Below are 12,010 nucleotides of genomic sequence, written 5' to 3'. Positions count from 1 at the left end.
TGTAGAATTCCTAAGTGCTTGCTCTCGGGAGTTGGGCCAAGTACACACAATAGCTATTTGGGGCAGAACAGCTGGTAAAGGGAGAGTCAGTCTAGACTCTAGAAGAAAAGTAGAAAGAAGTGAAGGATCCTAGAAATGGTCAGGACCCAGTGAAAGGAGACTGTAAGCTCTCTGTGGGCAGAAAGGGGTTGTGTACTTCTTTAGCCTTCTCTCCATGTCCAGCGGAGCACGGAGGGGGAGCTTAATATTTATGAGTTGCTGAGACTAAAAGCTTCTGATCTGCAAGCTTCGTGAGCCCTTAAAGATAGATGGAGGTGATAGTAAATGCAAAGCGGCATATGCACCATTCCTACAAGCCTCTCACAGTACAGACTTCACCAATCAATCACAGCACTGTTTCTGAGCGCTGAGCCTGGGGAGAATCTCAGAATCCGTGCCAGCACAGTGCTCAGAACAGTATCAATGGATTGGAGGGAAATGATCTGCCCCCCTGGCTTACATGATTAATGTTGACTTGTTCGGAAAGGATGGGAGGCCTTGTGAACGACGTGAGAATGAGGGCATCACCATCAAGAGGCATAAAGTTCCCCACTGTGGGGCGCCTCAGTAGTTAAGCGTTAAGCGTCCGCCTTCGGCTCAGGTCATGGTCCCAGGGTCCTGGGATTGAGCCCCGCATCGGGCTCCCTGCTCGGCAGGAAGGCTGCTTCTCCCTCTCCCGCTCCCCCTGCTTGTGTTCCCTCTCTCGCTGTGTCTCTGTCAAATATAAATAAATAAATCTTTTTTTTTTTTTTTTAAAGTTCCCCACCATGAGGGGGACAGAAAGGTACAGACACAGAGCCAGTCCCTACCCTTTTGGAACTTACCAGTGTGGACACATAGGGAGAAGGGTGGTCGTTTGCTTGTCCTTCAGCATTATCGGGGCACTCACTGATCATGGAACCTCTGTAGACGCACCTCGTTCTCCCCCACTTAGCAGCTGATGGGACAGGCTGTTCAGAGGCTGGAAGCTCAGCCGGGGTAAATCACCCACCTGGGAGAGGCCACACTGAGGACCTGACTCCTTCTCCCAACGCATCATCACCTGAGATGCCTCCAGGACCCACTCCCATAGATATGCGTGGCCTGGATAGCAGGATGATAGCACCAGAGCATGAGAGGGGCCGTGCTCCGAGCCCCACCCCCCAGTGCCAGGCCCCCTCCCTTGGCCTGAGATCCCCCATTTGGCTCATTCACTCATGCTCGTAATCAGGCAGCCGATGCTCTTGAGTATCGACATATGCCATCTCATACCTCACAATGAGACTGAGGGCTCAGAGAGGTCCAATGACATGCCCAAGGTCACACAGGTAAAGTGGCAACTGAAGTCCACCTTCTTCCCAGTCACTGGTGGCACTGGGGGCTGGTTCTGTTCACCAGGTGCCGTGCCAAAGTGTCTCACGCTGCCCTGGGAGGTCCTCAGTGGGTGGCCAGCATCCTCACATCACGTTTGTTTCAACACCAGGTCCACAGCTGGGCCTGGGAGACACAGAGATGAATCAAGGGAGGCCCCTTCCTTTGGGGGGCTCCCTGTCTAGAGAGGCAGCCAGGAGGGAGAGCAGCTGGCTACCATGATGTATGAGCTTCCTGGGGCTGCCACAAAAAAAAAAAAAAAAAAAGGCACAAACTGGGTGGTTTAACACAACAGACATGTATTCTCTCACAGTTCTGGGGGCCAGAAATCTGGAATTAAGGTGTTGACAGGGTGGATTCCTTCTGATGAAGCTCTGAGGCAGAATCCGTCCCAGGGAGTCTTCTGGGGGTTCCTTGGCTTGGGGCTACATTGCTCTGATTTCTGCCCCCGATCTTCCCCTGGCCATCTTCTCTGTGCTTGTGACTCTGTGTCTTTTCTCTTCTAAGGACACTGATCATTGGATTTAGGGCCCATCCTAATCCAGGATGATCTCACCTCAAGACCCTTAATTACACCTGCAAAGACCCTCTTTCCAAATCCGGTCACATTAACAGGCACTCGGGGTTAGGACTTGGGCATATGTTTGGGGCATGTTCAACCCATTAGCTGTGGTGACAAGGAAGGCCCCAGAAAGCTGGGTGGAGGAGGAGAAACCATGGACAGTCCTACAGGAGCAGCGAGCCACCCACAGAAGTTCCTCTGAGATGTTGCAGGAGATATACCCACTCGTTTGCTTGTCCAGCCACCTGCTGAATGTTCACCGAGTGCCTACTCTGTGCTGGGCCGGGCTCCTGGCTCCCGCCTTCCCTGCAGGTCACGCACTACTTGTGGGTGTGACAGGAAAAAAAAAAAAGGAAACAGTGGATAAAACAATGACCAACAGTGAAAAGTGCTGCAGAACAAACCAAAAAAAGGGAGTCAGAGAAAGGAACTACACAGCATGGGGTGGACTGTTGGGGGTGGGGTCAGCGGACCCTGGAACACACGCTCAGGCTGAAATGCACCGAAGAGCTATCCGGCCTTTTCAACAAAGGGTCCTGGAACCACTGGGTAGCCACAGGCCGCCCCCCCCAAAAAATTTGTTTTTAACTCAAGATGGATCATTCACTGAAGTGTAAAATGCAAAAGCTATAAACCTTCTAGATGATAAACATAGGGGAAAATCAGGACAACCTCAGACTTGGCAATTTTTTATTTATTTTTTTAAGATTTTTATTTATTTATTTGACAGAGACACAGCGAGAGAGGGAACACAAGCAGGGGGAGTGGGAGAGGGAGAAGCAGACTTCCCGCGGAGCAGGGAGCCCGATGCGGGGCTCGATCCCAGGACCCTGGGACCATGACCTGAGCCGAAGGCAGACACTTAACAACTGAGCCACCCAGGCACCCCAGACTTGGCGGTTTTTTAGATACAAGACCAAAGGACAATCCTAAAACGAAAATATGATACGCTGGCCTTCCTTAAAATGAAAAGCTTCTGCTCTGCAAAAGGCACTGTTAGAGATTCAAAAGACAAGCCACAGACTAGGAGAAAATCTTTGCGAACCACCTGTCTGACAAAGGACTGGTGTCCAACATATACAAACAACGCTTAAAACTCCATAAGAAAACAAACAACCCAGTTAAAATCTGGGCCAAAGGTCTGAACAGACCCCTCAGCGACGAAGATATACAGATGGCAAATAAGTGAATGAAAAGATGCTCCAAGTCAGATGTCATCGGGAGACTGCAAATTAAAAACATCAATGAGATATAGCAACACACACCTATTAGAATGGCTAAAATACAAAAAACGGACAGTGCTAAATACCGGCGAGGATGTGCAGCAGCGAGAACGCTCGTTCATTCACCGCTGGTGGGAAGACAAGTGATACTATCACTTTGGAGGACAGTTTGGTGGGCTTTTACAAAGCGAAACAGTCCTAGCCTGTGATCCACCAATTGTGTCCCTAAGTATACCCAATTAATTTGAAAACACGTCCATGAAAAAACGTGCACGTGAATGTTTAGAGCAGCCATATTTGATGTATAGCCAATCTAACAACTATATTGCCCAAACCTGGAAGCAACCAGGATATCCTTCAATAGGTGAATGGATAAACGGTGGTCCCTCCATCTACACCATGGAATATCATTCAGCAATAAAAAAGAAATGAGCTCTCAAGCCACAAAAAGACATGGAAGAATCTTTTTTTTTTTTTAAGATTTTATTTATTGATTTGAGAGAGCGAGTGAGCATGAGCAGGAGGGAGGGACAGAGGCAGAGGGAGAAGCAGACTCCCCGCTCAGCGGGGAGCTTGACACAGGGCTCGATCCCAGGACCCTGAGATCATGACCTGAGCTGAAGGCAGACGCTTCACCGACTGAGCCGCCCAGTGCCCCAACATGGAAGAATCTTAAAATGCACATTGTTAAGTGAAAGAAGCCAGTCTGAAAGAAACTACCTACTGTAAGAGCCACAACTAGAGAGATTCTGGAAAAGGCAAAACTGTGGTACCTAACCAGGGGTTAGGGAGGAGGAAGGGATGGAGAAGTAGGGCCCAGGGGACTCTTTAGGGCAGTGAAACTATTCTGGATGACAGCGTAAGGGCGTGCATTTGTCAAAACCCATACAAGGTACAACATCAAGAGTGGAGACCCTGGTGTAAACTGTGGACTTTAATAACAATGCATCAATATCGGCTCATCAAGTATAACAAACGTATCACATAATGCCAGGGGAAATTGTATGTGTGGGGGTACACGGGGACTCTGTATACTTTCTATTCATGTTTTCTGTAAACCTAACAGCACCCTAAAAAACTAAGTTCACTAGTTAAGGGGGTGGGAAGGGAAGATGAGCCAGAGCCAAGCAAGTGGGAAGTGAGAGGCAGACACGCTTGGTAGAGAGCATAGCAAGTACAAAGGCCTCGCGGGGAGCATGTGCTTGGTCCCTTCCGGGACCTGCAAGGAATCCAACAAGGGAGGATCAACTGGAGGGAGCTGCGGGGGTCCTCAGAGGTGGAGGGGAGGACCAGAGAGTCATACGCCTCAGGGACCAAACTCGATTCCCTTCATCTTTCCCTCATTATCATATGGGGAAAAAGAGGCCCAGGTAAATAAAGGCAGTGAGAAAAGCATACAGGTGGCTCATCTAACCAGAACCTGCAGAGGACTCACAGGATGTCATCAGCACTTCTACACACACACACAGAAAGAGAGAGAGAGAGAGAAAGAGGCATGACTCTTACAGTATCCCTGTGGGGCAAGATACCATTATTATCTGTGTTTTACAGAAGAAACAAGCCCAGAGAGGCAAAGCCACTTGCCCAACGTCACACAGCCAGTGGTCAGTGGCTGAGGCTGACTCTCAACCATCTCAGTGGCAGCTGCAGGAGGCACGTCTGAATTCAAGCTGAAGTCTCCCGAAGCCCAGGGATGCTGCAGAGGCGAGCCCTGCCTCCCCCAGCACCTCTGGATCCCCATCGCCTGACCAACAGGGCTTATCAACATGTGTTTGCTGAATCCACGGTTGGATGAATCACAGTGAGGTGACGTACCCCTGAGGTTCCTTTCAGCTGGGAGGGTCCAGGACTGTGGACCCAAAGGGGCCCCTTGGTGCCTGAGTGGTGCCAAGGCCACCCCCATGCAGTGGTGGTCCCACTGCTGTCCGTGGCAAAGCCCTCCTGGCCCCAGAGAAGGTATCCAGGTCAGGAGCTTCCTGAACTCCTCACCACCTGGCCACGGGACAGAGGAAGACCATGGATGCTGGAGTCAAGAGACCAAGACTGGATACTGGCTCCATGGTTACACCATGAGATGCTCTCCCTCTAGGACTCATGTGGCTCCCCCTTTCTCCAGGTCTTGACTCATCCAGCACTGGGTGAGGTGAGGCTCAAATTTTCACCATCCTCTCTCTCCCCCCTCACACTCACTCGCTTCCTATTCCCCTCCCCGCTGTATCTTGCACCCCCTGCTTTATGTTCCCAAAACACTTGTTTATTTTACACCCCCTAGGGGAAGCCCCCAAGAGCAGGGTGACAGTCCCTTGCTGGCAGGGCTGTGTTGTGTGTGACCCAGGTGGTATATTCAAGATACCCACCGGTCGGACAGGCCTGTTCCCTGTCCCCTGCCGCCAGCCCCCACTCCCTCCCAGTGCCGGGTCTATGTTGGAGTAGAGATTGTCATCCTTGTCTTCGGCCTCTTCACTTATGCAAGTGAGTAAAGGCACCAGGCCTACCAGCCTCTCCCAGAGCCCCGTGGGCCTCAGTTTCCCTGGAGGGCTTCCCTGAGAGAGAGCGCATCTCAAGGACTTAACATTGGTTGACATCATCATACAAGGTTTTTTACAGAGTGATGGGCATAACAGTGGGTCAGGCTTAGTGGGCCCCCAGAAAATGAGAGGCCGAGTCTCCCCACCCATTATGAATCCTGGGGACCCCAATCCCCCGCCCCCAGGGTTCCCGGGAACCCCACCCATCCATCTAGGATTCTGGGGACCCCTTTGAAACTATGGGCCAATCTCGCCAATCATCAGGGGTTCCAGGAACCCCTCTGAGGCGTTGGGGACCATTCTCCCCATACATCAGGGATCCCCGGAGGCCCCGGGCCCCAGGGTTCCACTCAGAGTCCCGGGTCCCGGATGCCGCCTCCGCTCCAGGTCCTCGAGCAGGAGGGAGCCCACGGGGCGCCCCGGGGATCCCTGGGCGTCACGCTGCTGTTGTGGAGCGCGTGTTGACGCGTCGCCGGGGAGACGGGCGGGGGCGGACCCGGGAGGGGGGCGCGGCCTGGCCGTGCGCGAGGGGCCGGCCAGGCTGCGCAGAGCCCTGGCGGCCGCAGTGGCCACGGCCGCCGCCGCCCGCCGGCTTATATACCGCGGCTAAATTTAGGCTGCGCCCGGAGCTCGTCCCCATCCGGGACGCGTTTCCGCCGCCGCCGCTTTGGCCCGGCCCCCGCGCGCGCCGCGCCTATAAGGCTTGGGCGGGCCCGGCCGCGGGCCGCAGAGCGTCCCCGCCCGCCCGCGCCCCGACCAGCCCGGCTCCGGGCAGCCACTCACTGGTGTCCCGAACCCGCGTCGGCCCCGGGTCCCAGCCATGGCGCTGAGCGAGCCCATCCTGCCGTCCTTCTCCACTTTCGCCAGTCCGTGCCGCGAGCGTGGCCTGCAGGAGGTGAGGGCGGCAGGGACATCGGGGGCGGCCGGGACCGCGGGCGGCGGGGGCGGCTGGCTCAGGGTAGTAAAAGATGTGGGCTGCGGGGGTAGTAGAACGCCGGCGGCGGGGACAGCGGGCTCAGTGTTGTAAAACGAAGGCGGCGGGGACTGTGGGCTCAGTGTTGTAAAACGAAGGCGGCGGGGACTGTGGGCTCAGGGTAATAGAACGCAGGCGGCGGCCGGCGATCCTCGAGAGCCGCCGCGCGCTCACGCCCGCGCCCTATCGCTCTGTCACCCGCAGCGCTGGCCGCGCGCAGAGCCCGAGGCAGGCGGCACCGACGACGACCTTAACAGCGTGCTGGATTTCATCCTGTCCATGGGGCTGGACGGCCTTGGCGCTGAGGCCGCCCCCGAGCCGCCGCCGCCGCCCCCGCCGCCTGCGTTCTACTACCCCGAGCCCAGCGCACCGCCGCCCTACAGCGCCCCTGCGGGCGGCCTGGTGTCCGAGCTGCTGCGGCCCGAGCTGGACGTGCCGCCGGGGCCCGCGCTGCACGGCCGCTTCCTGCTGGCGCCGCCCGGCCGCCTGGTGAAGGCCGAGCCCCCCGAGGCGGACGGCGGCGGAGGCTACGGCTGCGCGCCCGGCCTGGCCCGCGGGCCGCGGGGCCTCAAGCGGGAGGGCGCCCCGGGCCCCGCAGCTGCGTGCATGAGAGGCCCCGGGGGCCGCCCCCCGCCGCCGCCCGACACGCCGCCGCTCAGCCCCGACGGCCCCGCGCGCCTGCCTGCGCCCGGTCCGCGCGGCCCCTACCCGCCGCCCTTCGGCGGCCCCGGCTTCGGAGCGCCCGGGCCCGGCCTGCACTACCCGCCGCCCGCGCCCGCCGCCTTCGGTCTCTTCGACGACGCGGCCGCCGCCGCCGCCGCCGCAGCTCTGGGCCTCGCGCCGCCCGCCGCCCGAGGTCTCCTCACGCCTCCCGCGTCCCCGCTGGAGCTGCTCGAAGCCAAGCCCAAGCGCGGCCGCCGCTCCTGGCCGCGCAAGCGCACCGCCACGCACACCTGCAGCTACGCGGGCTGCGGCAAGACCTACACCAAGAGCTCCCACCTCAAGGCGCACTTGCGCACGCACACAGGTGGGCGGCGAGCGCGGGCCGGGGGCGGTGGCTGGGCTCGGGGCGAGGGGCGCGCGCTTAGGGAACCGCCCCCCCAGGGCGTGGCCCAGGAGATTGGGTAGGGGTCGCACCCTTCGGACTCCACTGGGGGCGTGGCTCAAGAGCTTGGGAAGGGCGTGCGCGCTTAGGGACCTTAGGGGGCCTCTGTATCAGAATGCTGGGGAAGGGACGCACGCTTAGCACCCTCCTGGGAGCGTGGCTCAGGGCTTTGGGGAGGGGGTGCGCGCGCTGAGGAAACCTGGGGGGGCGCTGGGTCTCAGAACACCGGGGAGAGGATGCAAGCTCAGGACTCCCCTGGGGGCGTGGCTCGAAGCACTGGGGAGCCGAGAGTGCGCGCTTTGGGCGCCCTGGGGCCGAGAATCGGGAGGTTCGAGAGCTAGGGGCGCGTGCCTAGGATCCCTAGAGGTCCAAAACGTAGGTCCCCCCGCGCTTCGGGGCGCTGCTTAGGGGCAGGTTGCGCGCGCGCCCCCGAGTAGCCACGGTCGCGGGGAGCGTGTGCGTACCGGGGCCGAAAGGCCGAGTCCCTGGGAAGCAAACTGAGGCCCGCTCTCGCCCCCCCCACCCCCCCCTGCAGGCGAGAAGCCCTATCACTGCAACTGGGACGGCTGCGGCTGGAAGTTCGCGCGCTCCGACGAACTCACGCGCCACTATCGCAAGCACACGGGCCACCGGCCCTTCCAGTGCCACCTGTGCGACCGTGCCTTCTCGCGCTCCGACCACCTGGCGCTGCACATGAAGCGGCACATGTAGCCCGGACGCCCCCCGCCCACCCGCGCGCGGCCGTGGCGGGTCCCACGCGCCGGGCGCGGCCCCCTCCCAAACTGTGACTGGTATTTATTGGGCCCAGAGGACCCGGCTGGGCACAGCGTGGCCATTGCGGGGGTCCCCCCCCCCACGACGCCGCCGCCGCCCCGGCCCCCATCAGAGACTGAAGGCCCCGGTGGGAGAAGACCACGATCCTCCTTGACGAGTTTTGTTTTCAAAATGGTGCAATAATTAAGTGTCGTCTTCCCCCGCAACCGGGTCTACACTAGAGGATCGAGGCTTGATGCCTTGTGAGAAATGCAGCCTTAATTTGTACTGTCTTCGACATTTTTTATAATATTGTACATAGTGACTGTGACAGATATTGTATTACTGTAAATAGGAAGACAGGTGGGCATTTTGGCTCCCTGGTTCATTTTTATAAGACTTTTGTTGGTTGTTGTTTTTTTAATTAAAAAAAAAAAAGTTTTGCATCTTTTGAAAAATCACAGCGCTGGTCTGACTGCTTGGAAGCTGGGGTGTAGGGTGGGCGTGGGGGGAAGGGGCCGTTGTGGTGCAGGAGGGCAGCCTGGCAGAGGTGGGGTGAAGTGTGTTCTGCCCCAGCCAGCACCCTGGGTTGCCAGCTGCAGCACCCAGCTGCCAGGAACCTGTGGGTTTTTCTATAACTTTAAACACTACATTTTAAGACTGAGGGAGAGTTATTTTAAGGTTGTTCCCTGAGCCATAAACTGCCTCTTTTTCCCCTGAACTGGGGAAAGTGCTGGTCCCACTGACGTGGCCTCCTCTGGGCTGGAAAAAAAAAAAAAAAAAAAAAAAGCCTTACCTCTTTCTGGAAGCTTCTGAGGTTTCAGCCAAAGTTCTGGAGTGTGCAGGCTCCCCCCACCCCTCACACACACACTTTTTTTTCTTTCTTTCTTTCTTTCTTTCTTTTTTTTTTTTGAAAGGAGAAATGCTGAGCTTCTGACCTGCTTTGCCTTTTACTAGTCTTGCCTTTTAGCAGGAGTTTTTGTAAGGGATGAATTCCCCATCCTGTTAGAAGAAGTGAATTCCATGTTTGAGGGCTATGTATGGTGGGTTCTCTTTTCCAGATGAGGAAACAGGCCCAGAAAGGTAGCTATGGAGTGGTGGCATTAGGATGCTAGCCTGGTCTGTCTGCCTCATGAGGGTCCCTGAACCCCACTAGAAGGATCGGGGGCTTTCTGCAGCAACCCATCTGTTGCTTGCATTGGAGGGTTATGAGACCCATCCCTGCAGGTGCCCTGGTGTGAGGGAATCACATCAGAGCCCCTGCCTTGGTGGTTGGAGGTGGCCACTCCAGAAACCCACCTCGTAATCGAGGGGAGACCCCTGCACTGCACCCCGAATGTCTCGGTCGGGCAAGGAGGTGCCTCTCCGTGGCAGGTTCCCCCTCATCTTCCCCCTTCTCAGGGCCCCGGGTGGGTAACCATGACTACCAACAATTGCACAAGTTGTTTCCAGAAAGTGAAAATAGCTTGTAAGCAGCGCCTATTTTAAAACACTCTCGCCCCATTGCGACAGAGGCTGGGATTTCCTCCCTCCCTCCATCCTTCCTCCCCCCACCTCCCGCCCCCGAAGGCAGTCCTGGAAACAGCTGAGAGCGTTTGGTAATCCACAAAAAGCAGAAATGGGAGATGACAATCTGATTCATCTTTCTCGAGTAAATAGCCTGGGCCGGGGGCCGCTGGTGATGAAGGGTGTGTGAGTGTGTGAGCCTCCCGTACCCACTCTCTGCGGCTTTTGCAAAAACTGTTCCAGAGCAGAGCTGAGCCGGGGCCCCACCGACCCTGTGGAAATGCTCTTCTTTGCTCACAGCTGATTCCGGAGGCACTGGGGGCAGAACAAAGACTCACAAAAGATTTAAAATAACCTTTTGTAGGGTCTCCAGTCTTTCCGGTTGAGTTTAAACTTGCAGGTAAAGCCATTTTTCTGGCTTGCTCAAAAACACCTCGCAGGTTCCCCTGGGGGGAAGTTGAGTCCGATGAGAGGCCAGTTGTACTGGGACAGAAGCTGCTGAGCTTCTGTTTCCTGAGCGCCTCCAGCTGCTAAAACAAAGTGCCATGCTCCTGCAGGGCCGTGTGCTTCAGCCTGCACTGATTACCGCAGAAAGAGCCCTCATCTTTCTTTCTGTCCCTTTCTGAAAACCCAAATGTCAACCTTCATCAAGTATCTTCTGGATGCGTGCTTCTCAGCCAGGGGTGACCCGGACTGGAGACATTTCTGGTTGCCACAACTGGGGGCCGGGGGTGCTGCTGGCATCCGGTGGGTGGAGGGCTTGGGTGCTGTTAAGCAGCTTATGATGTACATGACAGCCCCCCCAGCAGCCCCCCCTCCGCCCAGCCCTCAGAGGATGAGCCCCAGATATCAGCAGCGCTGAGGGTGGAGGAACTGGCTCTCTGGTTCCTAAAAGAGCAGCATTCAATGCTTTTCTACGCAAGGAGGTGGCCCCTTCCCAGGAGCAAGCTTTGATGGCAGATGTCACCCAGAGAGAAGTATGAATAAAAACCTCACCGCTGGGCCCCATCTCAGATCACCGTAAGAACACACCCAACCTCGACACTTTTCCTTTCCATAAAAAGTCCTGGCATCCGTTTGACAAAATGGTAAATATCAAAAAGAAAAACAACTTACCCTGTATTCTGTAACCCGATTCCAATCAGAGGCTGTTACAGGGAGGGATTTCTGGTGAGTGGTTGAATTGCTTTCACATGGCTGTGATGATCAGTGTATCCCCCCCTTTTTTTTCCAAGCGAGGTTAAAACCATTTTTCCGTATTTTCCCTCCATGATATGTTTTTATTACCATTTGAAATGGCTGCATAATATTCCATTAGACGTGCCAAAAGTTGCTTATGCAAACAAGCACTGAGTATATATATGTATTTGGCCATATTTCAGGTTGTCCTGGGCAGGGGGTGAGTAAAGAGGCTGGAAGGGATGGTTTGGCAGGGACTTTAGGCATCGCCAAAATGACCTCCCAAGAGTCACTCCAGAGTTGGGGGGAGGGTACAAGAGCTGTTTCTCTGCCAGAAGTTTCCTGTATGTCAGGGAGCCCCGGACACCCAGGCTGGTGACAGAATATGGTGTGAAGTAGAGGAAATGTGAGCTTTCAGAGGGTAAAGTGAGTCCCTGACTCAGCACCCTGCCCCATCGGTGAAGCTGACTTAGCACCCAGACCCAGCATCACCCTGAGGAGTCCCGAGGCAACAGGCCAGAGATGGCTCGTGAAAGCACCAGGGCCAGGTGGTTCCAATGCTGAGCTGGTGGGTGCTGAGGACAGGGTTTCTCCACCTTCGATCTGTCGACATTGGGGCCAGATCTTGCTCTGTAGTGGTGGCTTCCCCGTGCATTCTGGGATGTTGAGCGGCATCCCGGCCCCGCCCGCTCGACACCAGCAGCACCCATCCCCACAACTTGTGACAACCAAAAATATCTCCAGACATTGCCAAATGTCCTGGGGGGGGGGGGTGGAATTAACCCCAGATTG

The 12,010-nt window shown here is 56.3% G+C and overlaps 1 protein-coding gene across 1 annotated transcript; it reads left to right on the top strand.

The window, feature by feature from the left end:
- The first annotated feature begins 6,422 nt into the window (after nt 1–6,422).
- On the top strand, nt 6,423–8,994 carry KLF2 (Kruppel like factor 2). The gene is made up of 3 exons (XM_034997068.1): nt 6,423–6,597; nt 6,880–7,702; nt 8,316–8,994. The coding sequence occupies exons 1-3, from the start codon at nt 6,523–6,525 to the stop codon at nt 8,489–8,491; spliced, it is 1,074 nt and encodes a 357-aa protein (XP_034852959.1). The 5' UTR covers nt 6,423–6,522; the 3' UTR covers nt 8,492–8,994.
- The last annotated feature ends 3,016 nt before the right edge of the window (nt 8,995–12,010 follow it).

Source organism: Mirounga leonina, unplaced genomic scaffold (assembly GCF_011800145.1).
Source record: "Mirounga leonina isolate KUSES-001 unplaced genomic scaffold, KU_Mleo_1.0 Mir_94, whole genome shotgun sequence".
Taxonomy (NCBI): Eukaryota; Metazoa; Chordata; class Mammalia; order Carnivora; family Phocidae; genus Mirounga; species Mirounga leonina.
Note: the sequence above shows the minus strand (reverse complement) of the source record. Positions and strands in the feature narration are given on the sequence as shown.

Excerpts from the sequence above, each read along its gene's own strand:
- KLF2 (XM_034997068.1), top strand. The coding sequence starts at position 6,523 with ATGGCGCTGAGCGAGCCCATCCTGCCGTCCTTCTCCACTTTCGCCAGT. Across the intron at positions 6,598-6,879 it reads GCGAGCGTGGCCTGCAGGAG|CGCTGGCCGCGCGCAGAGCC; the intron begins GTGAGGGCGGCA and ends TGTCACCCGCAG. Across the intron at positions 7,703-8,315 it reads GCACTTGCGCACGCACACAG|GCGAGAAGCCCTATCACTGC; the intron begins GTGGGCGGCGAG and ends CCCCCCCTGCAG.